Source organism: Carica papaya, chromosome 1 (genome assembly GCF_054855325.1).
Source record: "Carica papaya isolate Zhongbai chromosome 1, ASM5485532v1, whole genome shotgun sequence".
NCBI classification, from domain to species: domain Eukaryota; kingdom Viridiplantae; phylum Streptophyta; class Magnoliopsida; order Brassicales; family Caricaceae; genus Carica; species Carica papaya.
This window is the reverse complement of record NC_142309.1, coordinates 385,707-411,872: the sequence shown is the minus strand read 5'-3', so window position 1 is coordinate 411,872 and position 26,166 is coordinate 385,707. Positions and strand designations below refer to the sequence as shown.

Genomic DNA, 26,166 nt, shown 5'->3' with positions numbered 1-26,166 from the left:
AATTCAAACATATATTAATCACATAGTTATCTAAATAATTAATGCTTAATTAATAAAAAAAAGTATTTAGATATTAACAAAATTAGTGTACAACTCAAATGGTGATCTTTTATAAGATAAACATATATAAATTAAACATTTGTTTGAAACATTTAGAGCAGGATCTCACCCTTCTTAATTCCTTAAGTTTTGTTTATATAAATTTTAGTGATGGTTAATTAATGTATAGTAATTACAGTAATTGAATGTCAATAATATAAGATTATAATGAAATTTCTTTTTATGTTTGAATGATGATATATTGATGTACGTTAATGACATATTTTTATTTGGATAATACGATAATATGATTGTATTTTTAGTTAAATTACTAATTTATCCATACATATTATACGTAATAGTAAACGGTATAAAAAAAAGTATGTAAGAAAAAAAATTATTTATTAATATAATTATATTTATATTTAAATAAATAATTAAATTAAAACTTTATATTTAATAAAATAAATAATTATTATTTATATTATCACATTAATTTAAAAAAATTTTAATTATCAGGACATATATGAAATTAATTAAATTAGATAAGAGTATAATGAAAAACAAATAGAATGCTCACTAAATACCACTAATTTGGTAGTTTAAAAATTAATTTTAAAATTTATCAGTTAAATACTATTTATTATTATTTGAAATTAAAATAAATATAATTTTCTTACATCCGTAAAATATCATACATTAAAATTGTACCATTTAACATAATTCAAAACAGATAAAAACATTATATTTACATACATATATATATATATATATATATATTAAAAGGAATAGAAGCTCAAACCCAAGTTAAATTGGTTTACCAATAGACTTTATTTACTGGGGGTTAATTTTTAAATATTTTACTTTCCCCTAGCAATATAAAATAATTTGCCTATAAATTTTCTCATATTCCTTATATATATATATGTATGTATGTATGTATATTTAGAGCGTTGCTTTTTCCATTGAACTTAATTAGTAAAAACGACGTAGGAGAGATTGGGAAAAGGAGTACGGCGCAAGAGAAGCCAAACGTGTTGGAAAATGGTCGGCAGGCAATTAATGGGGCTGACCTTCATTCACTCGGGATAGTAAATATCCAGCGTGGATACACGCATATAACAATAATATATCTAATTATTATAAGTAGAAATAAAAATATGTACTCAAATAAAGGTAGCATACAAATTAATTACATTTTTTAATTTAATATCTTCTATTTTTTTTAAAAAAAATTAATATTAATAAATTAAATTCTTAATTATATTAAATTAAATATTATAAATTAATTATTATTAGTGACAGTTATATATTATAAACTAGTAAACTAGTGATACATTCTACTTTTTAATATTTTGAAAATATATACTTATTTCTTTATTGAATTTAATTATATATAAAATTAATATATTTTAATAATTATTTAAAATACTTAAATTTTATTTTATTATCTTTTTTTTTTATGCGAAGTAAATATTTATTACTCGTACTAGTAATGTTATTTATATCTACTAGGTAGACAAATGATGTTACTTGTCTTGCAAAATATTAAGTTTTACATGTCAAGAAACGAATTGTTTTACCTCGTGCCAATACGTAACTATAGTAAGGGTGTTGCCTCTTAAGAACAGTTGCGGAATTAACTCTTGTTGGGAGTTTCTCCCATTAATGATGAAAAACTTCTTAAAAGAGCTACCATCTTCTATGAATCATTTAATCTTAACAGAGTGTAAATATTCATTTGTAGTTTTCGTGCATGAGAACGAGGAAAAATCTTAAGGAAAGTAATATTGAGATAATCTCTAATGAAATTTTATGTCAAGTCATAAAATCTCCTTAAAAGCTCTCAATAAAAAGCATAACTAAGGGAACCCAATAGTTTATTACTTGGACAAAAGGGTACAATTAAAATTTTTTTGGAAGTACTTATACATGGAACCCAACTTTAGGGGAACTCAAACGATTTCTTAAAACTCTGAGCAAACATTAGAAGATAAATAACAAAAAACATGTGAGATAATTGATGGGTGTCATGCAAGTGAATAGGGGCCCAATATTAGGTTAATACCCAATATTTAGAGATGCCAAAGAATTATAAAAACTTTAAGTATTGATACTAAAAGTAAGTGAGTAGAGAAACTATCTACCATCAACTTTCACCTTAAAAAATAGTCTCAGAGTTATAGTCATTAAGGAGAGGCTTAAGAAATAGGAGCTCTTGGATTATTCTTAAGTGACATATGGATAAACATAAAAGGGTTAAGAGGATCCCCACGTATAATCTGCCAAAAAAGAAATCCTTGATGTAACGACCCAGAATTTAAAAGGGAGATAAAGATATGAATTGAATGCGGAAGTAAAATAATAGAGTTAAGATTTACCTTTATTATACAATAATTTAGAATAACCAATAAGTTTACGGGAATGACCATTCTAAAAGAATAAGCAAAAAATCAAGAAATAAATGAAAAGTAAACAATTAGGTATCTTAAAACGACATTCACTAGTCTTTGAAGGGAGTTCGGGTTGTGAACTATTCACAACCCTCTTATTGATCGGAATCTGGATTTTGGTCCTCTTAATATGAAATTGTTAATGAAAGGCTGGGCTACACTACCCCAATAAGAATATCACACTACTCATCGATACAGAAATGAAGGTTGGTAAAAATCATAGAAACAACTAATAAAACTCTTAAATTAAGTAAATTCATTTATCATAAATAAAATTATTATTTACATACTTACCGTAGTTTCAAAACCAACCTATAAAGACAATAACACAAACAATATCATAATCTCATATTCAATTAGTTAGAACAATAACTTTCATTTTTTATTTGTTTACTGGTATCCATGAATAATATGGAATAAGGTGAGAAATTTTTATCGGAATCGGTGTCTGAAATATTGAACTTTCTACTGCGTCTATTGGCAGTCTCTGGGTTTTCTGAATTTTCATATGAAGGTAAAAGTACACTTTACGTACATAAAAATACTCCCAAAAATATAAAATCGGTGTTAAAAACTTTTTTTTTTGGTTAATTTCAGAATTCTGACACAACAGCGTCACTGCTCGCGGCGACAGTTTGCCTCGGATTGCCCGTTTAGGACCAGTTTTGGTCGATTTCAGCTAATTTTATACCAATCGCTGCGAGAAAATACGTTAAAGGACCTCGTTTGTTCCAAAAAAGTTGAAAAACAACAATTTACCGACGACGAAATTTTCCGATACGGGGACTACGCCGGCTCACATTCGCAACTGGATGTTTTTCTTAAGTCAACCTGTAGAAAACAGAATGATAAACATAATTGTAGAAAAATCGCACGAAACGAAAAACGAAAAATGGCTCATTGGAGGCGATTTTTAGGTTTTTCCGCATTGGCACCGCCAGATTTTACCCGCGATTTCTGGCTCATCCACAATTTCTTTTGCTCCGATTTGGCCATTGAGACGTTCAAAATTAAATTTTAAGTAAATAAGAGAACTTTTACCATTTTTGGTGGTCGAAGGTGGCAGGCGGCGGTCAACTCTCTTCTCTGACGACTGGTTGATATAGACAAATAGTTAAAGTTATTCCAAACATTAAAGATTTCTTACATACCACAACTATAGTGCCTACAAACGGAATATGAAAATTACAAATTGTACAAAGTGAGCCCGAATTACCTTATCACTGGGTAATGCGGCCAAAACTCATACAAAAAAAAAAAAAGAAAATACGGGAAATCTTAAAAAAATTGAAGAAGTTTGACTAAATTCTAAAAAAGTAATAAATTTTGGTAAAAAATCTTTAGTTTTTGCATGAGTAACAAAAATAAAATAAAAAAATAATTAATTAATGAGCAGTAGTAGTAATAATAATAATAATAAATTCTGTAGGGACGACAAGGAGTTTCAAGTTTTGGTTTGCACAAATTTGTAGCAGCAGGCATGTGCAAGAGCAAAACAAGTGAGTTTGATTTAGACAGAAACAATGCAAATGCAAATGCAAATGCATATTTACTTATCTCTCTGCATAAACTTAAAACAGAACTTGTCTCACAACTTGCAAGAAATTAAGAAGAAAAAAAAAAAAATAAACCCATAAAAATTTCAAATCTAATACTTAAATAATACCACACGATCTCAAAATTTACCTATAATAAAAAAATAATTATGTCTACGAACTACTGTCACGTGACAAATTCATAAATAATATTAGCGCATTTAAAGGATAAAAACTAACACGTGTATTTTTTAAAAAATAAAAATAAATAAATTATGAGTATTTTCATATTTTATCAATACCGTATGATTTATCTGATAAAAAATAATTACGTCTCTAAATTACTGACACGTGACAGGTTCACAAATAATGTTAATATATTTGCGAAATAAAAGTTAATGTGTATATATATATTTTTTAAAAAATAATAAAAATAAAAAAATTAAGGGTATTTTTATACTTTATCAATACTACGCGATATCGAAACTTAATAAAAAATAATTACGTTTCTTAATTACTGTCACGTGAGAAATTCACAAATAATATTAGTGTATAAAAACGAAATCCCGCAAATGTAATATATAAACTAATTTAATATTTAGATCCCTTATTTGGTATCCTTTTCTCTTCACAATTTTTTTTTTTTTAAAAAAACCCCACACAAATATAATAAACATAAACAAAGAGATATGACCGGAGGAACTTTTCTTTTTGTCTTTGTATAACTCAATGGAGAATCGATCTATAAAGAGGAAAAAAAAAAATTAATGTTTGTAAATTATTTTCTTAAAAAGGTAGAGATAATAATTTTTATTGATCAAATTTTTTTCTTAATGTTTGAAATTCCTTCACATTATTCAATTTAATGGAATTTAAATTATATTATTTAAAATTATTTAGAAACCTTACACCCACAAAGTAAAAATTTAAGCTTTACTTTAATATAATTAATAATAATAAATACACTAATTATCAAGAATCCCAAGATTAAGAGGTGGTAATTACTGTTTTTTTTTTTTGATTTAAGGGTTATTATTAGCTTTTTTCTTTCACACAAAACTCAAATTAATATGTATTTATTATAAATTAATAAAAAAAATTATGGTTGACTTTTGGATGGGGAGGTCAAACATTAGGGTAAGTGGCATCTTCTCTCGGCTTTCTTGACTGTTTGAAGAACCAATAGCCATTATCAAATTGAAGGCCTCTGCAAAGGTTTCTCGCTAAATCCAAATTTATTTATTTATTTGGATGCCCATTACTATTTTAAATTAGTATTTTTGACAGCTTAAGACTTATCTTCTCTTCCATCACACCCCTCTCTCTCTCTCTCTCTCTCTCTCTCTATATGTATATGTATATGTATATGTAATCTTCTTTTTGAGTTAATATATATAATTGTTATCCCTTCTTATCGTGGAGCCCCAATATATATATGTGTGTGTGTGTGTGTGTGTGTGTATGTATACGTATATGTGAATTAATGTCCTATAAAAAAACTATAATGGAAAGAAGAAGAAGAGAACTTTGTAAAGGAGTTCTTTGGAGTTGGTTTCTTTCTCCAAATGAGTGGCCTAAATTGCTAATACTTAATTTAAAGAATTGGGTTTGATTGTTAACATATATTTAATACATTTTACTTATAATATTATTTGAGTTATATAGTAAATTTGAAATAATTTATTATTTTTTTTTATAAAGCAAGCTTTAGAGTCATGCATTATATACTAAAGAAATATTGTATGAATGTATAGAAAAGAGATTGGAGAATATATGTGTAAGATTGATTCATAGTTTTGTTCTTATATTATGTTATGATTATTCGGTTATTTCAAACATGCATGAATTCTTAAAATTGTGAATTTGAAAAATATTTTTATGATGATTTATATAAGAAATTATATTTTTTAATTATAAAAAATTTAATAAAAGGATAAAATTTTAAATTATTTAACGTATACTCTAAATTTAATAAATTTTCTTTACTCAAAATTTTATTAGTAGACTGAGTCTATTAAATAGTAAATCAAACGTAAAGAAATATTTTCTAAATTTACGTGAAGATAATTTTATAAAAATAAAAAAGTAAGCGTCTGATCATAAATTTTTTTTAAAATAAAAATCACGAGCATCTAGCCATAGAATAAAAATAAAAATAATAATTTTATTTATATAACTAAAATTAAAAGTCTTATGGTATCGTACATTTTTATAGTCAAATGTTTGACATTTAATGCCATTTTAACCCCTATAATCTTTTGTTAGTAGCAATGCTTAAAGTTATGATAAGATAATGTAATCATTTAGAAAACTAATTTTTCAATAAATAGTTATTTAATTAACACATGTATCACCACAAAATCATGATTATAGCACTTAAAATGTAACTATATATATATATATTTTATAATGATAGCTTATAATATTTTTTAAAATAAATAATTTTAATTTTTAACCTTTTATTTTTATATTTTAAAAATACTTTTACTTCTAAATAAACAAAATGTAAAATATTATTAAAAATTTATATTTTAAATTTTAAGAGTCAATTTTATTAAGTACAAAAATTGTGTTCTTTAAAAATAAAAATATTTTTTGAGAATTATTTTTATTAAATCCCAAATAAATTTTTTTTTTTTCACTAAAAGTGTTCTTAATCAACAACTATTTGAATAACACTTTTAATATTTATAAAACAATTATTGGGAGTAGAGTTATAATGGTCTATTAGTCAATTAAAAGTATAAGTTAAATTATATTTTATTATAATTAGAGAAAATTATACTATAACTTTTCTTAAATTCATTTATTATATGCATTTACTCCCATAAATTAATATAATCAATGTCAAAAATATATATATATTCTTGCTCATTAGATTGAATTTTGTGGGTGTATTTACCTTAGCATCTTTTTGGTGAGGTGAAATTATTATTATTATTTAAGCCAGCCGAAATTATTGAAAATTAAAGAATATATTTTTTTTAATAAAAAAGCAAATTCTTGTATAACTAAATTTAAAATTTTTACGAGACAAAATTTAAAGTCAAATTCTTGCATATTATTTAGTACGTTCAACTATATATTCTCAGGCATCAATCATCGTTTATTTGAATTTAGAGATGATAATGAAACATGTTGAGACGAATTTTATCAAATTGGAATTCAACACGTTCCAATAAAAAGTAAATTTGAATTTGCCTCAAATTCAGAGCGAGTTTACATTTTTTAATTTAATATATACATGCGTTTATAAATCAGGTTCGGATATATTTTAAAAAGTTAATATAAATTCAATGCAATCTAAATTCGTATTTTAATAAAAAAAATATCATATTAGGTTAGGTTAAACCGAGTAAGATTAAGTGGATTCGAATATGAGATATCATCCATAATTAAATTATTAGTACGTTTATTTTTTTTTTATAAGAGAATGTATATTTGCGTATTTTTTATGTTTATTTTTATTTCAAATATATATATATATATATATATTAAATATTGTTATAAAAGAAGGGTTTACTAAATAACAAAAAGGAATTTAATAATAAATTAGATAGAATCATCATCTTCAAGAATCTAAAACCCTTTTTATGTTTTTCTATTTGGGGATTTGGAATTGCATTTGTTCAACTTTGAAACTAAGGTGGCTGCGGATTGGTGAGTCGGTGCGTACAACTTAATTATCACCCCCACCCTTACATATATATTATAAGCGTATACATAGATACGTTATACATATATATATATATATATTCAGAATTTGGCTGTAGTATTCTCTTCGGTTTTCTCTTTTTAACTTGCATACATACATACATATATATATATATATATATTAACAGAACAGCAAAAATTATGCTGTCGATAGATATATAAACTTTAAATTTCCTAGTTCCCACTAAAAAGGGTTATCACAACTGTAACGAGAATAATAAAACTTTTTAGAAAACTTGAAGTCCAAAATGCAAGTCAATAAATAGATTACGATCGTCCAAGTTTTACAAACAATACTAAGACTATGATTAGAATTTGGTCAGCAAGTCCATACAATGCATGATAAACAATACCTTATACATATACGTACGTGTATGTGTATGTATATATGTATATATATATATATACTGTAAAACTTGGAGATAAAGATACTATATTATTGAAAGATTCACTATGTTTTCTTTTAAGTGAATGACGGAAAGCACAGAGAGAAGCATAATGTTCTAATGATTAATCTGAAAATAAATTTAATTTTTACAGAAAGAAAAATTAGAAAGAAGCAAAAAGAGAAAGTGAAGAATTTTTTTGAATGAGTCAAAAAGGATGGGAGGGAGAGGGAGAGGGAGAGGGGACATGTTCCTTCCTCTTATATATAATTATATATATACACACCCTTGTTACCGGCAGCTATATTATAACCTAGTGGTGTGATTTTATTAGTTGTGGTTTTATACTATATATTTATATTCTAATTATTATTTATTTTGTAAAAAAATTATAATAGGTATATTATTTTTGAAATAGAAAGAGTTGTTGAAAAAGAATTCGTAAAGTGACTTAGATATATTACATTTAATGTTTTTAGATCTTGTTGAACGGATACTGAAATTCGGTTCTTTACCAATCTTAATATTTCAAAGATTAGGAGGTAATACGATTGATATTTTCGTGTGTGTATATAGTGTATGCGAGCTTGTGGGTAAGATGCGAAAGAAACAAGAGAATGGATTAAAGATCGATATTGAATTGAAGAAGTATATTTTAACTATTTATTGTATGCTTACAAACTATATTATATTAGATTAATTATAAATGTAATTTTGATCTAAAATTTTTCCAAATCCAAACTAAAACTAATTGAAAATTTTACTTGCCCTTTCAATCTAAACTAAAATTTTGGCAACATCTATTTCATAGTGGAGATGCCTACCGAGAACATTGATTTTGGCCATTTTGGCCAAAGGAGGAAAGAAAGGATTGATCTTGGTTGTGCATCATGATGAAAATTTAGATGGTTTGTGTAGTTTTAATTGTATCAATTTGGAAGATAGACAAATTTTTCGAAGATGGTTCGGTATGTTTTTCCCCTTTACATTTTTTTAGGGTTTAGTTAGGTTTAGGGTTTCTCAATTAAGGAAACATTATTATTCTTTTCTTACTTCGTGCAATAAAATAGCATCTAAATTATACATAAAGTTAGTACATTATTCAGAAAGCATTGTTTGTATATTTGATTATATGGGTATATTCTTATTATTATTTTGTTATATAAATTTTACAATAGACCGATTTCAAAGAATTGTATTTTCAGATCGTTTAAAGAAAATTTTAATTTTAACGTAAAAAAAAAATTAAAAATATCATTATCATTATTTAAAATACGGTCAATTCATATTATAATTAAAAAATTCGTAAAAAAAATTCTCTATTGATTCCCCTTAAGAGAATAAAACTTGGAAATGAAATTTTGTGTTCTCTTGTACTAAAAGAACAGAAAAAAAAATAAAGTATGAATAATTGAACCGACAGAGAGTAGGTTAAAGACTGCTTTTTTTTTTTTTTTGGTAAGAAAAGAGAACCTTATTCTTGTCCTTTGGTTGAAATTAATTAACAGAGATAAATAATTAATTAGGAAAGCTAATTAAATGGCATTTGCCTGATTAAGGCAGCAGGTAGAGTAGGAATGCTTAAATAAGGAAATTATGCTAATTAGATAAGTCCCAACACAATTAATTAGCTGTAATCAAAAGTAATTAGATAAGTCTCCATACACTTAATTAGCTGTAATCAAAAAGTTAATTGTACTATGCAATTAAACCAAATTAGATTATTATTATTATTTTTTTTCTGCTTTTGTTTCTTTCTTTTTTCAGATTAAACAAGCATCAATTTGTTCAATCAACCCAGAAAACTTGCTCTGACCATTTCGGGTAGGAGGTTTTGAATATCAATATTTGTAGATTATTCCATTCACAAAGATAAGAGATTTGAATATAAAGTAATGTCTCCTTATATATATATATATATGTATATGTATATATTATATATTCAAATATCAATTTGCAGGCAGTATATTCAAGTTTTACAGTATGAATTTTCTACATGTCGGCAAAATATTTAATGGGTTTGTTTATTTCAGAAAAATATAATAGATTCTGTAATAATAACTGTAATTAATTTTAAAAATTTTAAAATTAATATATAAAATATAATTTTTAAATTTATGAATTTTTATTTAATGTAAAAATTAAAAAAAAAATATGTGGATGATAAAAAAATGGATACCAGTAGACAGATAAAAAGTAAAAGTTGTTATTCTGGTTAATTAAATATGAGATTATGATATTGATTGTGCTATTGGTTCTATATGTCAGTTTTAAAAATTTCGCTATTTATTAGATATTTTCATGATTTTTACCAGCCTTCGTTTCTGCATCGGTGAATAGTGTGACATTCTTATTGGGTTAGTGTAGTTCACTCTTTCATTAATCATTTCAGATCAAGAGGACCAAGATCCATATCTCGATCCACAAGAGAGTTGCAAATAAGATGTTCACTTGTTTACTTTCTATTTATTTCTTTGACTATTCGTTATTTTTTTAGAATGGACATTCCTGTACTTCTATTGAATATTCTGAATTATTGTGTATAAAATGTAAACCCTAACGCTATTATTTCGCTTCCGCATTCAATTTATAATTCATTTCTTTCAAGTTCTGGGCCATTACAGCTTCTCTTTTATGATTAAATATGTTTATTTTATAAATTTTTGACAGATACAAATTGTTGAAAATATTTAATAAGTCAAATATTAATGTATTCGAAGTACTTACTAAATATAACTTATCAACTGTATTGATTTTTATATTGTGGCCACCGACAATTTTCTGAGTTTATGAACTGCTTACTTTAGGTTTAGATTTCATAACAGTTAATCACCAAAGAGACCACAGCATGATCTTCACGTACCATTCTAATGCAAGTTAACCACAGAATACATACATATATATATATATATATAGAGAGAGAGAGAGAGCGATGCACCAGGAAGATCACAACGGCCCACTATCAAAATCAAACGATATGCTTGCCTGAGTAAAAGAATATGTGCAGAAAATGGAGCCTAATTGTTAGCCAGAATCAGCCAAAATCTTACCTTTAAGCTCATCTTTTATTTTGATTTCAAGATTTTTATTCCGAGTTCATCTTCGGTTAGAATGTTTATGTATTTAATCACCATTTTGCAGCAGTAAAGATCATCTTCAATTTGCAGAACAAAGCTGTGGTTCGTTCTCACCCGAACGAGAAAAATCCTATCAAAATTAAAAAGGCTTCTGATTGGAAACCTATCAGAGAGAAAATGTGGATGATAAGACTCTATCTACTTCCATATCAGAGTGATATACCATCTTGACAATAATATATACATAAAACTGAGTTCAATCATATTAAGAATCGAGAATGGTTAGTACCAGCATAATAATGAATGAAGAGAATCTTGGATGATAAAAACACTGTCCCAGAGGGAGGAGAAGGGAAGATCAGGCCGTTAGATATCATCCTATAGAATAGCTTTTTATAATTATTTACTCAGCTTCGTCTTTGCATATTCTATAACCCATTACTTAATAGACCCTATTATTATTTGTTTAGAAGAGGTTGAACGAAAATTTTTCGGTTTAGTTCTTGTTCTTGTTCTTCTTCTGGTTTTCGATTTGGCATCATTTTCTGAGGATGTTATATGCCTTTCTCCCACTGTTTAAATTGGTTAAGTTCCTAAAATTATATCACGATACCTTAGTTAGAAGGGTTACTTTCATAGCCGATAAAACATATTTGTTTGAAAGACTTCTCCTTTCTGAGCTTTGATTGATTCAGGGGACCCTGTTTGATTCATAAGATTTCTTCTAAAGAAAATGTTTAAAATGAAATGAATTATAAGAAGGAAACAAATAGCCTATTCAATGACTTCCATACAAGTCATCTTACACTGTATTGCAGCAAAAAATAATTTCTATAAGTTCCCTTTTTGGGGTAATATCTACATATTCTTGATCACATGAAAACTTCAGCTTCTACAAGGCCATGCTTGGTACAAAAACAGGATAATCACATATAGCTACAAATTGCTTAGTCACCAAAATGCATTACATCAATCAGGCAAAATCCATGTAAATAACATATTCAAACATTTCAACTCCTGTTAAGACAAGCCATTTAACATGCACTTACTTCTCAATTCCCATTATTTAATGCTAAGACACCTTTCAACTCCAAAAGGAACCCAGAAATCAACCAGAACTGTAAAAGAATATTATGCGATGAAACTTAACAAGAAGTCACAATTCAAGAATGTTAATTTGGTGAAGTCTAATGAACAAATTAAAATGCTTCTGAGACCCGGGAGGTTCTCTTCACTATAAACTAACATGTTCTTACATATCTAGCAGCCGTCATCATATCTAATTTCTGGTTTTTGTGTCAAGAAGAAAAAAAAAAAAGAGTTCAAAGGAAGAACCTGGGTATAAGCCTAGCATTAGAAACAAGAATCAAAGCGTTTTCTTTTCTGTATCCCCTGATGTTGACTGTCTTGACAACATCCATTGCTTTAAATTGGCATACAGAGTAAATAACACGAAGTAAGAGAAGCAGAGAAGCATGATCACTGCTTCAAAGAGGAAAGGATACTTCTTTGGAGGCTGCACCTTTAAGTAAATAACATGAAGAATGAGGGAGAAAAAATAAATAATGCGAAATAAAATAGAAAAGGGAGTAGGGACAGTGCTGCCAGGAAAAAGGGTATCTTTCTTATTGCATCTTCCACGAAGTCCAAAGGATGCATGAAGGAAAAGAAAAAATTGCGCACATATGGAAAAATATGGAAGTACCAGCTTGTCGCGACAAAGAAGAGGAAACATAGAGAATAGAGCATAATGTGTTAACCAACTGAAAGGATGAGGCATTTTAAGGGCCAGTAGGCTTGCAGGGAGAAGAGGCAGTAGAATTGACTTCTCATGAACTGCATTTATATACAGTTTAAAAAATGTTAAAACACAAGACAACTAAATTGTCAAAAGAAAGAAAAAGTTGAACCTACCTTGGAATGAAAACAAGTAGAACGCAAAAGAGCTATTTAGCAATGCATAGAGGAAACCTTCACTGCTGGGGGCCCATATTTGCTGAACCATTGAGGGTAAGCAGGTAAAAAGAGTTGCAGCTAAGCTGAGAAACTTCAATGATTGTGTTGTAAATAATCTCTTCCATTTTATAAATACTGATGTGGTGCACCAAAAGTTGGCCACGTAATCCTCATATATTCCCCTTTCAAAAGGAGCTAGACGGGAAAGAACCTGTAATGGGGCACTGACATTTTAGTGTAAACAGTAACATTTCATGGTCAAATTTATGGCAGAACTTGATATGACCTATAATCTCAAATGCAATAAATGACCTTACTAATAATCTTGGAAAAGCTATAGGTATTTGTGTTCTCTAGCATTCAAGGAACACAATCTATCTACGACAGTTGAAAAATGGCAGCACTGGATACCCCTTCAGTTATCCTATTTAAGAAAATGTATTTTTCTTTAAATTATGTTTGACAACTCTACCTGGAAAATGGAAATTATCAACATGTTTCAAAGGGAAACTGTATTTCGTATTGGCCCTCTCAGCAAATATATATGTGTATATCAGGAAAATTAAATTATGTCTTTGTAAAAAATTAACTACTCCAAAAACTAAGGCTCCACTAGATTTGCAGATGACTTCTGAAGCAAAATATGTTTCATAGAAAGTCTTTACTTTTCAAAGAAAATAACTCGTTTAGATAAAAATACAGAATATTTTTGTTAATTAGTATAGCACTAAAAGAATTATTAACTTTATGGGGAAATATTACATAAGCATCTCTACACGAAAACAAATCACATTCAATGGCTAGGAAAGTGACAGAAGCTTGCAGATGAGAAGATGAAGGGACAGAAAGTGGACCTGGTAGATGAAAAGAGAGAAGCTTGCGATTGAGAAGAGAGAACATCAAATGGCTAGGAAAGTGACAGAAGCTTGCAGATGAGAAGATGAAGAGACAGAAAGTGGATCTGGTAGATGAAGAGAGAGAAGCTTGCGACTGAGAAGAGAGAGAATTCGATTTGTTTAACAGTTAGTAGTGAAGAGAAACAACAAAAAGAAAATTGTGTTTAGGCTCTGGTACCATGAATGATTATGGAAAATATTCAATGGTAGATTTTACTCATCACACAAACATGCTACTTATAATATTAAGTTGAGTTCTAATCCTACAAAACATTAGGTTGTAGAATCGTAATAATACAAAACTATGATGTTAGTGATAAACATAAACTACAATACAGATAAGAGTATATTTATCCCTTTAGAAAACACATCAAAACTCTTTAAAAAATAAGAACCTTTAAGCATAACATGAATGCATTTTTTTAATTTTTCCATCAATAAGCTAATAAGATAATTATTCAACATTATCATGATCGTAATTTACAAATAGAAGTAGTTTATCATACTCATAAATGAAAAGAATTAAAGCATAAGAAAAAAAATATATAGAGGAAAATAAGATAAGAGACTTTTAGGCTTCACAATAAAAATAGATCATTAAAAAAGTGAAAAATAAAATATTGTAAAATAAGGTACTTCATGGAGGAAGAGCATAACAAAACCAAAAGAAAATAAAAATAAGAGGATAAATTTGAGATATAAGGGAAAGATAGAGACAACACTGATGGAGGTTTACAGTTTGTACGGTCAAAGGAAAACAACTTTTTTTCTGAAAAGGTTGTTTTCTCCTTTTTTTCTTACATCATTTTTCTTTAACTGAAAAAGATCTTTCACTGGACTTTAGAGGAAATGAGTTCCATCAAATCATTTTCAGTGAGCCAAATGGAGCCTAAATTTTACTTAGGAAGTTTACAAATTTGAGAATTTGTAACATTTATAATAGCAAGACTTGAGTACTCATCCAAAAGTAGAAAAAAATCCAAGAAAACCAGATGTAAGTGACAGCCATCCTTTTTTTCTATCTAAGGTCAATAGCCAAGACTAGTTGGCTCAGAGAAAGCACAATGAAAAATTAGTAAATGTTATCAACCAATATAAAAGATAATAACAGAAACTAATCCTGTGAAAGAAGATTATATATCAGTTACTTACCCCCAAAAACTCATCCATTGAATGGATATACGGCCACCAAACAATAGCAAATGTTATCAGGACAGTCAAACCTAATTTGGACACCTCGAGTAGAGGATTTTTACGCCTTAGACATTTTCCCAACAGATGGCTGAAAAAAGCAGGTGCAAAATATGCACTCATCTGAAATATGCGAAAGACAAAGAAAACTCTATATTAAACGTTATTATAAATAAATACATAATCATCAACCTACAACTAAAAAAAATAATCATCAATCTACGACCAAAAGAGAAGTCAAAAGAGGAATTTTAAATCGACACAATGGATTCCATAACTTAATATGGACAGTCCATTAACAATATGCAGGATATTTGAAAGTGTAAGTTAGCATGTGTATGTATTCATTTCTTTCTGCTTGTCAAAGTATATTTCCGGTAACCTTAGAAGGCACATGTTCTTGGTCATTTATACAAGACTTTTCATTTGGCTTTGAACGGTGAGGTGAGTTAGATGAATATTTATGCATATTTGAAAATGGCCGAGGCGTAAATACCCAGTTTTCTGGATGAGTGGAAGAGTTTGCTTAAGAAATCACTACGATGTGGGACCATCTAGTAATTTTTACTAATATAAAATTACCACTATAATTATTATATTTAGCAAGACTTTTACAGATTATATTTTATTAAGGTTTTATTTGTTTTTGGTAAGCAGTTTTATTTTGTTATTGTTCTTCAATTTAAGGATTCTGATCATATTAAGTTATGTAGACGCCCTAACATATATGAGTGGTTCATAATTATGTAGAAGACTGCTTAGAGAACAAAAATCTATTGATACTCTCATTAAATTGAATGTTTAACAGCCCATTGGTTTTGTTTTTCTTTTTGGTAGAAAAGAAGTCATTGCTTGTGTTTGTGACAACCTTGTTGCCAATCTCTATGATTGTGGATTGAACTTTTTTAATTGATCTTGTTAAAAAAATGGTAAATTAGGTTAAAAGATATAAGGGTAAATTACATTTTTTATAATTAATAGTAATTTTTGTCTTCTTTTCCGTCTTAAAAAAACCTATATATATAAAACTATAATATTCAATAGAATAAACATCAAACCATTCTTAACATGATATCAGAATTATAGAAAAAATATCCTAACTTTTTCCAAAAACCCTAAACCAGCCTTCATTGCCAAAAGACAAAAAGAGAACGCTAAACCCATGCCCGGCCTTCATAGCTAGTCTACACCAGCACTAGCCAGCCTTCATAGCCAAAAAACACATATACTGGTAGTTTTTGGCCTTCTTAGCCAGCCATGTGATCTCTAGTAGCGATTTGCGTTGCTTGGTAGTTTCTGGATTTCGATTGATTAGATTTACTTATGTGATTTCGAAAATTTTGGAATTTGTGGGCTGGAAATTTTATACCAAATGCAGGAATCAGGCTACGATATTGAATTGATGAGGAATATGATTCTAGAACCGTTAAGAAGGGTTTGATGTTTTTTTTATTGAATATTACGGCTCTATGTATATGGTTGTTTAGAATGAAAAATACGTGACTGTTATTGTCACTATATGAACTCATATTAATTTACTTATATGATTGATTGTCAATAAATACGTTAGACGATGAAGGAAAATACGTGATTGTTAGACAGAAATATACTTATACATATCTGAAAAAATATGTAATTGAATATCCTACCAAAGTGATTGAGCCTTTAAATAGAATGTATGATATTCATCAGGCATCATAGCTCATTAGGGATCTGCATACTTAGTTTTGCAGGAATCGTGCGACTTATAGGATGGACATAGACAATTCCTTCAGTAGGATCCTCTTAGCAGGTTTCACTTCAGCGGTCTTATTGCATGATTGCCACAAATTCTTTTGGGAACTCAGGTTCTTATTTTACTTTCTTTTTCATTTAAAATTTCTCCATACAATTTTTAATGAACTAATTGGTATCTGCTCAATATTGTCTTATAATATTTACTTGGACTTTGTGGAGATTGGAACTTTTGGGATTACTTTGAATTGAATTGTTTGGACTTTTGTTGACATGAGATTATTTTAAATAGTTTCAGCTCATCATACATTGGCTAATTTAATACTTATTTAAAGGGATTTTTGCATCTTGCTTTTTTGTAAATTTTTAAGGATGATGTGTTTCCTATAATAATGCACACTTATGGGGAACTAGTTGTTACAGTGGGGCTTCGAGGTTCTGCCAGTCGGGTATAAGACATTACCCATGGAGTAGGGACAGGTAATTAGATCTAAACCCAATTTGGGTACAGGAAGGATATGAATAAAAGTTTTTTCTTTACGGGGCATGGGTGGCGGAGTGTGCGTACTTGCCCGAAACCAAAACCTCACATTCATCACTATATCAAGGTTCTTATCTCCAAAAACCTTAAGTGGATAAATGAATCTTATTTGTCCTACAATATAGATGTTAAAAGAGACTGTCAGTTCAATTCTTTATTTTTGAAATAAAAAATGGATATGAAAAACTGTCACATGCACGGAGACTTTGTAGACTTTGCATATGCATGAAGCAGAATAATCCACCAGAATCCAGAGTCAACTGGAGCAACTCTTCCAATTGCACTCTCACCAAAATCTGCAATGATAGCATCTGTTTTTTGCATGGGGTCGGGAATTACTTTAAAAAATGGATAAATGAATCCTAAACTATGACCAGGTTTTTGTACGAGATTTTGTTCATAGTGCTTTTGAATGGAGAGCCTGACATAGTTAAGAACTTCCTCTTGAAGATACTCCAGCTTCGGGGTTGGGAGAAAAGAATTGACAGATTTAAGTCTACTGGTATTGCACCTTCCCCAAGCTTAAATCTCTCAATTCTTTTCTCCCAACCCTGAAGCTGGAGTGTCTTCAAGAGGAAGTTCTTAACTAGGTCAGGCTCTCCATTCATCAAGAAAGCCAGAGCACTAGGAACAAAATCTTGTACAAAAACCTGGTCATAGTTTAGGATTCATTTATCCATCTTTTAAAGTACTTCACGACCCTGTGCGAAAAATTGCTACTACCGTTGCAGATTTTGGCGAGAGTGCAATTGGAAGAGTTGCTCCAGCTGACTCTGGATTCTTGTGGATTATTCTGCTCCATGGATACACAAAGTTTACTGTCAGTTCAATTCTTGCTTTTTGTTTTACCATTAGTAGCACCCGTCATAAAGTTGTCCACTAAATAGTACGATATGCTGGTGAGCAGCAGCATGGCTTAGAAAACTAGCGACAAAATGAAATTAGCAGATCCTAATGTCTGAAGGTAATTGATCAACTTACTTCAGCTACTTAATCTTTCAAAGGGAATCCAGAAACCTATCTCGTTTACAATCATTCAGTATATCCAAGTAGATAAATTTAACATATATGAAGTAGACTAAATGTGACAAGATATACTGCTTAGAAAAATAAATTTGAGAAAGCTATAAATAGAAACAGTAGCCAAGTGGAAAAGCACCTGTTTATGGTTGAGAGCAAGACTGAATAGGACACATGCTGAAAGCTGCCTCTCAGATAGAACTGCAGCAACAGCACCCACTGTAAGGCCCAAGCTGATACAGTTGTACTGAAACAAAACTACTAATGGATGAGAAGATTATATTATCATAGTTCAGAAAAAGGAGTGAAAAGAAAAAGGCTAGATTACAGAGCAGAAGAGTTTTCTAAACCTGAAAATGACCATGGTCAATTAAGATCAGACAAGGATTGAGTAGAATCATTGCGATGTGCCACGCTACATCACTTTTACGATTTCTGTTCTGACTAGCACGGTACACTAACACAAAATAAAGAACTGCCGGAAAGAATATCAACACATCAGAGGATAAAACAGTCCACCTCATGAGTAATTTTCTGCAGGAAAAACACAGGAGAAGAAATAGAAGGGGGAACACAAATGACACAGTTAGAACCAGATTAAGTTTAAATCAGGGAAAAAAAGGTAGCATTATGTTACCCACCCAAGATAAGATTCATGTCCACGTGAAGTGAACAGATAAACTGATTGCGGGTCAAAGGATCTGAGGAACAGACCATGAATATAACTCTGGTATGCAGTGAGTGGAGGGTAATCAAGTCCCCAGTAATTCAGATCATTGTCAGTGCTATTCCTGTACCATTCTTTAGCTGGAAGATTTAGGGTGATCTCCATCCAATGCCTCTGTGCTTCATAGTCACCAAATTTGGGAGGGATGCCAGCACCAGAGTAAGGATGAAGAGATACAGCTATCCGAACCAATATGGCAAACACGGCGATACAAAAGAATGAGACAGTAATGCCTTTGTGTAACAACCACCACCATGTATCATCAAAGTTACCACCATCATCAACAAATACCTTCCTTTTCATCACCTCTGTGCCCTTCTTCTTTCCCATTTCCCTCTCTGGTTTTACTGTGCTGCAAGGTCCATTAAAAGTCCGCCTCCTTTGGAATCTGAGCTTCATGCATAACAATCAAAACTCAGTAGAGGTTACGAGATCGATGGATCCTTTCAGGCTTCAACAATAATAGTAAAAATACACTCCATCCATGAAAAGGAAAAAGCACAGCAAATATCCAAATAAATGTGAAATCAAATTCCGTTCCCTACACGCAAATATAATTTCTTCAGTAAAATTAATCCTCTCCATCACCCCTTTTTTTCATTATCACACAAAAGCAAGGATGTGTAATTTAAAAAATTGAACAATAAAATGCAAGATCAAACGCATTCCAAAATGCCACCCATCTTTCTTTGCCAGATGAAATGCAAGATCCTTTTTCTTGTTTTAACATAGAAGATCAAATTCTTCCCATATCAAAATTGCTACTCATCCAACTCAAAACACCCAACTAAACCTACAAGTTCAACTGCCATTCCAAAAATTTTCCTAATTCCTTAATACATCGTTGTTAATATCTGAACCATATGATTAATCAACCTAATTCCAAACAAAAGAAAAAGAAAAGTTCATATTTTTTTAATTATAATATAAAATTATACAACCTACTACAAAACCGTCAATATCTATGAAAGAAGAAGTTTGCATACAGATTCCGTTATGATTTACCAGTTCCAGCCAACGGCGAGAGGCAGACACCAAGACTCAGAGACGAATAAGGGGAAAAGAACCTTCACCGCAGAGGGATCACGCTCAGACCTAGAGAGAGTACGCGGTCAGGACCCGCAAGTAATCGGCCTTGCGTGAACGATGACAGCGAAAGAGTCGCCCTCAGATCTCTGCAGAGATCGGAGAGCTGGAGAGTTGGAGACTGGAGACTGGAGAGAGAGAGAGAGAGAGAGAGAGAGAGAGAGAGAGAGAGACACTGTAAACTTGAGTCTCTTCGTTTCCTTTTCCCGAGTTAGTTTCCTGATTGGGCTGAGATCAGATGGGCTGGGCTGATATGGGCTTATGATGGATGTGTTGGGTTGAGTTTTGTGGGTATAAGTATATGTATATATGTATATATATATATATATATTTAAGAAATTATTTTCAGTTAATAAAATCATATGGGTATATGTATATATTAATTAAAATATAATTATATTGTTTAGCAAGTATTAAATTTTATTTTTCAAATTAAAATATAAAATTTGACATCCTATTTTACCCTAATACAAAAAGGATCAACTTCTTTCCTTACTCTAACTTTAACATACAATTTGCTAATCTTATTATTACATTTAATTAAAATATTATTTGCACTAAAAAAAATAATTTACTTCAAATAGTTTATAATTAAATATAATTTAATACAATGTACACACAAAGTAAAAAAATTTTATTTTATTTTTATTACGTAGAGTAATTATATATATATATATATATAATCGTATAAAAATAATAAAAATTAAATATAATATGATAAATATGAATCAAATATCATTATCGATGCCTTAATTTTCAAAGATTATTAAAAATATAAAGACGATAGACTAAGTCAATAATTAAATTTTCGTAATACTTACGTAAGAGTAATTACAAAGGTGTCGTTATCATGCGAGCTTTATGTTAATGTCATTAGGGTTCCACATCATAAGTAATAAATTTGGGCGCTACAAGTTGTGGAATAGACAGGGTGTACGCATACCCACATACATATCTATCAAGTCTCTATGTCATATATAAATACATTTGAAAAGTAAAATTTGAAAATTTAAAATTAAAATATAAAAAAATAGAACGTAAAATTTATTGAAAATTAAATATAAAATTAACCAAACTTTTTGTAAAAATTACGTTCTAAAATTCTCCCGTACGAATTGGCGGTGAATGGTAAGATAAGACGAGCGATGGCGTGGCCGCCGCACAACGTGGACCGAGTCATGGCGACATGCCGCTGTGGCAGAAGTGCCGAGCGCTGACTGGGAGGACACGTGTGGATGGCACGGTTCGGAGATGTCCCAGCTGGTATCGACTCATTTCTTCCTACTTTTGGGTTTTAAACTTATTATTTTTCTATTAAGGTTAGGTGGACTACCCTGTACATTTTTCAAAAGAAACCTTTTAACTAGTTCTAACCTGGTAAAATTGCGTGTTACGCATAATATATGTATGTATGTATGTGTATATATATATATATGTGTGTATGTACTTTTCTAGAACATATTGACCGTTCCCCCCCATTGACTCACCTGCAAACGAGTTCTGTGGTTTCTTCGGCCGAAGGTCACGTGACAATTTCAAAGTTTTTTTTTTTTTTTTTTATGGGAACAATTTTGAAAAGCTGACTAAAAATCTCAAATGGGTCCTCAGTTCTCCTGGTTTATTCAACTTTGACATCAACAATTTACATATATAAAAAGATACAACCAACATGACAACATATAAATATATACATAGGGGTTTTTTATTATAGCCTGCCAAACCATAACTGCTGTGAGGTTCTTCAGGGGTTTTTGCCTGTGAAACTTGAAGTTTAAGGTGAGTCAGAGAAGGAGAAATATTATGGGTAGGAAACTGGATGCTCTGCTTGGCAGAAACTTCAGGGCATCCAAGTTCAAGACCCTGGTTAAGCTTGCAGTGTCCAGGATTGCCTTCCTCAAAAACCAGCATCGAGTCCGGTGCTCGCTTGCCAGGTCCGACGTCATTGAACTTCTTCAGCTTGGTCACCATGACCGTGCTCTTCTTCGGGTGAATTCTCAGTCTTTTTTCTCTCTGTTTCATGTGCATGTATGGCTTGCAACTTGCTGAGATTGAATGTGGGTCTGTTTGCAGGTTGAGCAGGTGATAAGGGAGCAGAACATGTTGGATGCGTTTGTTATGATAGAAAACTACTGTCATCTTCTCATAGAGAGAGTTGTACTGATTCAAAAGAACAAGTGTGTAGTTTTTTCTCCTATTCCAGTACTCAATTTCATATCAGAACTGGCTGCATGATTTATCTGATACGTGCCTGTGTGTATATATGTGTTTTCTTCTGTTGTAAGTTGGTAGATCGCTACTGTGGTATCTCGGAAGTATCGTGTTTCATAATAACTTTCTAATTTTTCATATTAATTTAGTTATTTCGTGGAGTAATCGTCTAGTACTTAGACAATTACCACGAAAGTATTATAATCTCTCGGACACGCCGTAGGGTTTTAAAAGCTTGTGGAAGTACTGATAGTGTTAAATGTTGTGTGAATGTTTCTGTGCAGAGAGAGAGATTGTCCTGACGAACTCAAGGAGGCGATATCAAGCTTGATTTTTGCAGCTTCACGGAGTGGAGAATTTCCAGAACTTCAACAAATTCGTGGGGAATTAACTTCCAAATTTGGGAAAGACATGGCTGTTCGTTCTGTTGAATTGCGCAACAATTGCGGGGTGGATCCAAAGGTAGGGAATTGAAGGATTAGTTTACAGTAACTCAATATCAAATTAAGAACTTGTACTACTTTTTTACTGTTTAAATTTATGAAATACACAATTTTTGAATTCGTCCTTGATGAATTTAAACGGTAAACAGAACACAGATTAGATGGAACTTGTCTCCAGGTTAAGCTATAGAATTTTATGAAATTAGATGGAACTTGTCTTCGGGTCGAGCTTTAGAATTTTATGACAGTTGAACGGTTCAGCTTCACATTAGTTTCTTCTCACATTTTCTTTTTAAACATTTTATCAGATGATACAAAAGTTCTCGACAAGACGCCCGAGCTTGGAAAACAAAATGAAAATACTGAAAGAAATTGCTTCTGCAAATAATATTGCACTTCATTTTGAGGAAGATGCTCCTGCAAATACTGAGGTAAGGGTTCTTGTATTTACTCATAATATGTACAGACAGCTGATTTTTACTTTTTGAATAGTAAACTTTTTTTTTTTTCTTTTGAAATAAACTTTTTGAATGACTAATTTAAAATTATTACAGGAGAAATTAGGTGTAGAGCAGAAGCAGAAGAAGCCAGAGCCTGAAAAACCAAGAAACTTGGATAATCTGGCAGCTGGCAGTGACAAACATGAGTTATCTGAAGAATTTAAAATAGATGAGAAGTTATCCGAATCTATTAAAGGTGGAAAAATGTACAAAGATGTAGCTGCTGCTGCACGAGAGGCTTTTAAATCAGCTGCATATGCAGCGGCAGCCGCTAGAGCTGCTTTTGAACTCTCCAGATCTGAATTACAAGACAATAATGCAGATGATCAAACTGATTCAGATGATCACGATAAGATGGACAACTCTGAAGGGTCATTAACACCTGAAATCTCAAACGTCCCAAGTGAATCAAATGATCATGAAATGATGGATAACTTGGAAGCGTCATTAACAGCTGAAATCTCAAACGATCAAAGTGATTCAAATGATCACAAAAAGGTGGACAACTCTAAAGGGTCATTAACACCTGAAATCTCAGGTGATGAATGTGAGTCTTCGGAAGGATCTAAGCATTCAAATTACATATTAGAGTTCGACAACATCCATCCAGTTGATAACTTCAGCTTGGATACAGAAGGCTCAGACATGGCAGAGAAGATCAATCAGACTGATCAGGAAGAAATGCAAGATGACAAAGAAAAAGAGGTACAAAGGATGCCACCTGCTAATAGTTCAGATTCTCACAAGGGCATACTGATCGGCAACAATCTATCTTCCAAATCAGATCTTGTGGCACTGCAAGATGATATACAGAAAATACTGTCTGCTAATAATTCAGATTCTCACACAGAAAGTTCGAATGATGGAAAACTTTCTTCAGATCAGTCATGCGAGAATGATCAGTTCAGAAATGAAATAGTTGGGAACAGAGTTCATGATTTGGATCTTGAATTGAAATGTTCCCTACCCACAACTGAATCTGAAATTATCAAAGAGAATAAGACGGTTGAGGAAGAAAATCTTTTGAAAGAGGATGAAGAAAACCTACCAAATCGATCGCCAAAGTGGATTCCATTAAATTCCAGAGCTGATACTACAAAAAAACCTATGGCAGGAACCTCGACGCTGACAAGCACACAGAGCTTGATTTCTAAAAACCACCCACTATCAGATCATTTAGTCATAAACAAGAAGTGGGTATCAGTGAGGACAAGAACAGAACATCATGTTTAAGTAGCACTTATAACTGATGCTCTTCCAACTGTTTATGTAGTGCAATCATGAAACCTAAATTTTGTAGAGCATCCACATTATTGCTATTATACAGTGCTGGGACAGAGTCTAGGTTAGATTTGTTTGTCTACATGGAATAAATCTTTTTTGCTATTAAACATACAGAATAAATTGTTGTTAAGTTAGAAAGTTTAGCCATCATTTCCTATCGGAAATAGAGAATTTTCTTTGGAGGTGCATTTGGTTCTTGGTTAACTTTCTTGAGTTATGGTTTATATTAAGAGAAATTGTTACAGAAAGCTCCTTGTAGAGGGAAATGAATCAGTACCTCATCCCAAATTTGCTAAAACTGGCCACACTGTTGCATGCTGAGTTTTCAATCGGCATAGTACTAATCGTTTTGTTTCTAACCAATTACTATCTCTTTCCTTCTTCAGGAACAGAAATTCTTTTATGATCAATCTGTTACTGTTCTTCAAAAACAAGCTGCAACTTCTTAGCTATGACAATGTGAAACTGTTAATTCTCTTGCAGATAACCATGTTCTTCTGCTCTCCTTTCAGAAAGTTGAAATTCCCTATAAGGTGAAAACTATTATTTAGGCACCGGTCCTTAAAAGAATTAATACCAATGATTTGCTTCAAGTTTGCAAACCCCATATTGGTCTTTCTTGATGTGTGCTTCACGTACTTTCAGAGTTTGGAACATAACATCCACTTATTTCTGCATTGCGAGGTAGCTTGGAAGGTATAAAGTAGACTTTTCTCATCGTTTGGACTAGGCTTGTCTTTTGCCCTCTAAATTAAGAGATTTTGTTTCTACTGTTCTCTTTTTGTGGTTTGGAATATTCCACCGTTTGGAAGTAGGCTATATGTAGTTCTTTGGTTGGAGAAAAATGCAAGAATTTTCAACAATCTCCCCCTATTATGTTAACAATATTTAGGTAGCATTGTGCACTTGGCTTTTTTGCAGACAACAGCATGCCTTAAGTTTCCTCTTTCTGCACTGCAAAGGGATTGAGTTCCACATTTTTGTTTTATTTGTCTTCTTTGCATCTTTTCTTCTTTCTGGAGGATAGCTTATCCTCCTTTAGGTTGTGTTTCTTATTTCTTAGTTCTGCAGATTTAGTTGATAGAGGCTACCGTATCTAAGGTTTGATACCTAATGCTACCGCTATCCTGCTTTGGGAGTTCATAACTAATAAATAAATTAAAAAAATTCCCATGACTATGAATATACATGCTCTACAGTCTAAAACCATATTCCATTTCTGATTCAGCAAGAGGCCATACAAACAACACAAAGAACTCTAATACAAAATTGCAGTACAACAAAACAACCCCATCATTTCATGATTCAGAAGCCTATAATAAAAAATAAAAAAAATCGTTAATTTTTTCTAAGAACACACAAACAAAAAAGAGGCC

General features: G+C 30.7%; 2 protein-coding genes across 4 annotated transcripts; one reads left to right on the top strand and one right to left on the bottom strand.

The window, feature by feature from the left end:
- Positions 1-12,312: 12,312 nt before the first annotated feature.
- LOC110807251 (ALG6, ALG8 glycosyltransferase family) lies at positions 12,313-20,530 on the bottom strand. Of its 3 annotated transcripts, none has more exons than XM_088210574.1 (7): positions 20,275-20,527; positions 19,184-19,662; positions 18,893-19,076; positions 18,682-18,789; positions 15,209-15,370; positions 13,119-13,371; positions 12,313-13,040 (listed from the first exon to the last, which is right to left on the bottom strand). In XM_088210574.1, the coding sequence occupies exons 2-7, from the start codon at positions 19,597-19,599 to the stop codon at positions 12,571-12,573; spliced, it is 1,593 nt and encodes a 530-aa protein (XP_088066700.1). In that variant the 5' UTR covers positions 19,600-19,662; positions 20,275-20,527; the 3' UTR covers positions 12,313-12,570. The 3 variants fall into 3 exon arrangements, with proteins under 3 accessions (XP_088066700.1, XP_088066699.1, XP_088066701.1); XM_088210573.1 differs by having other exon boundaries at positions 19,184-19,657; positions 20,275-20,526; XM_088210575.1 differs by lacking the exon at positions 12,313-13,040 and adding an exon at positions 14,015-14,150 and having other exon boundaries at positions 13,338-13,371; positions 19,184-19,657; positions 20,275-20,530.
- Positions 20,531-22,030: 1,500 nt separating this feature from the next.
- On the top strand, positions 22,031-25,038 carry LOC110807208 (uncharacterized). Its single transcript, XM_022032255.2, has 5 exons — positions 22,031-22,341; positions 22,426-22,529; positions 22,848-23,025; positions 23,315-23,437; positions 23,561-25,038. The coding sequence occupies exons 1-5, from the start codon at positions 22,156-22,158 to the stop codon at positions 24,737-24,739; spliced, it is 1,770 nt and encodes a 589-aa protein (XP_021887947.1). The 5' UTR covers positions 22,031-22,155; the 3' UTR covers positions 24,740-25,038.
- The last annotated feature ends 1,128 nt before the right edge of the window (positions 25,039-26,166 follow it).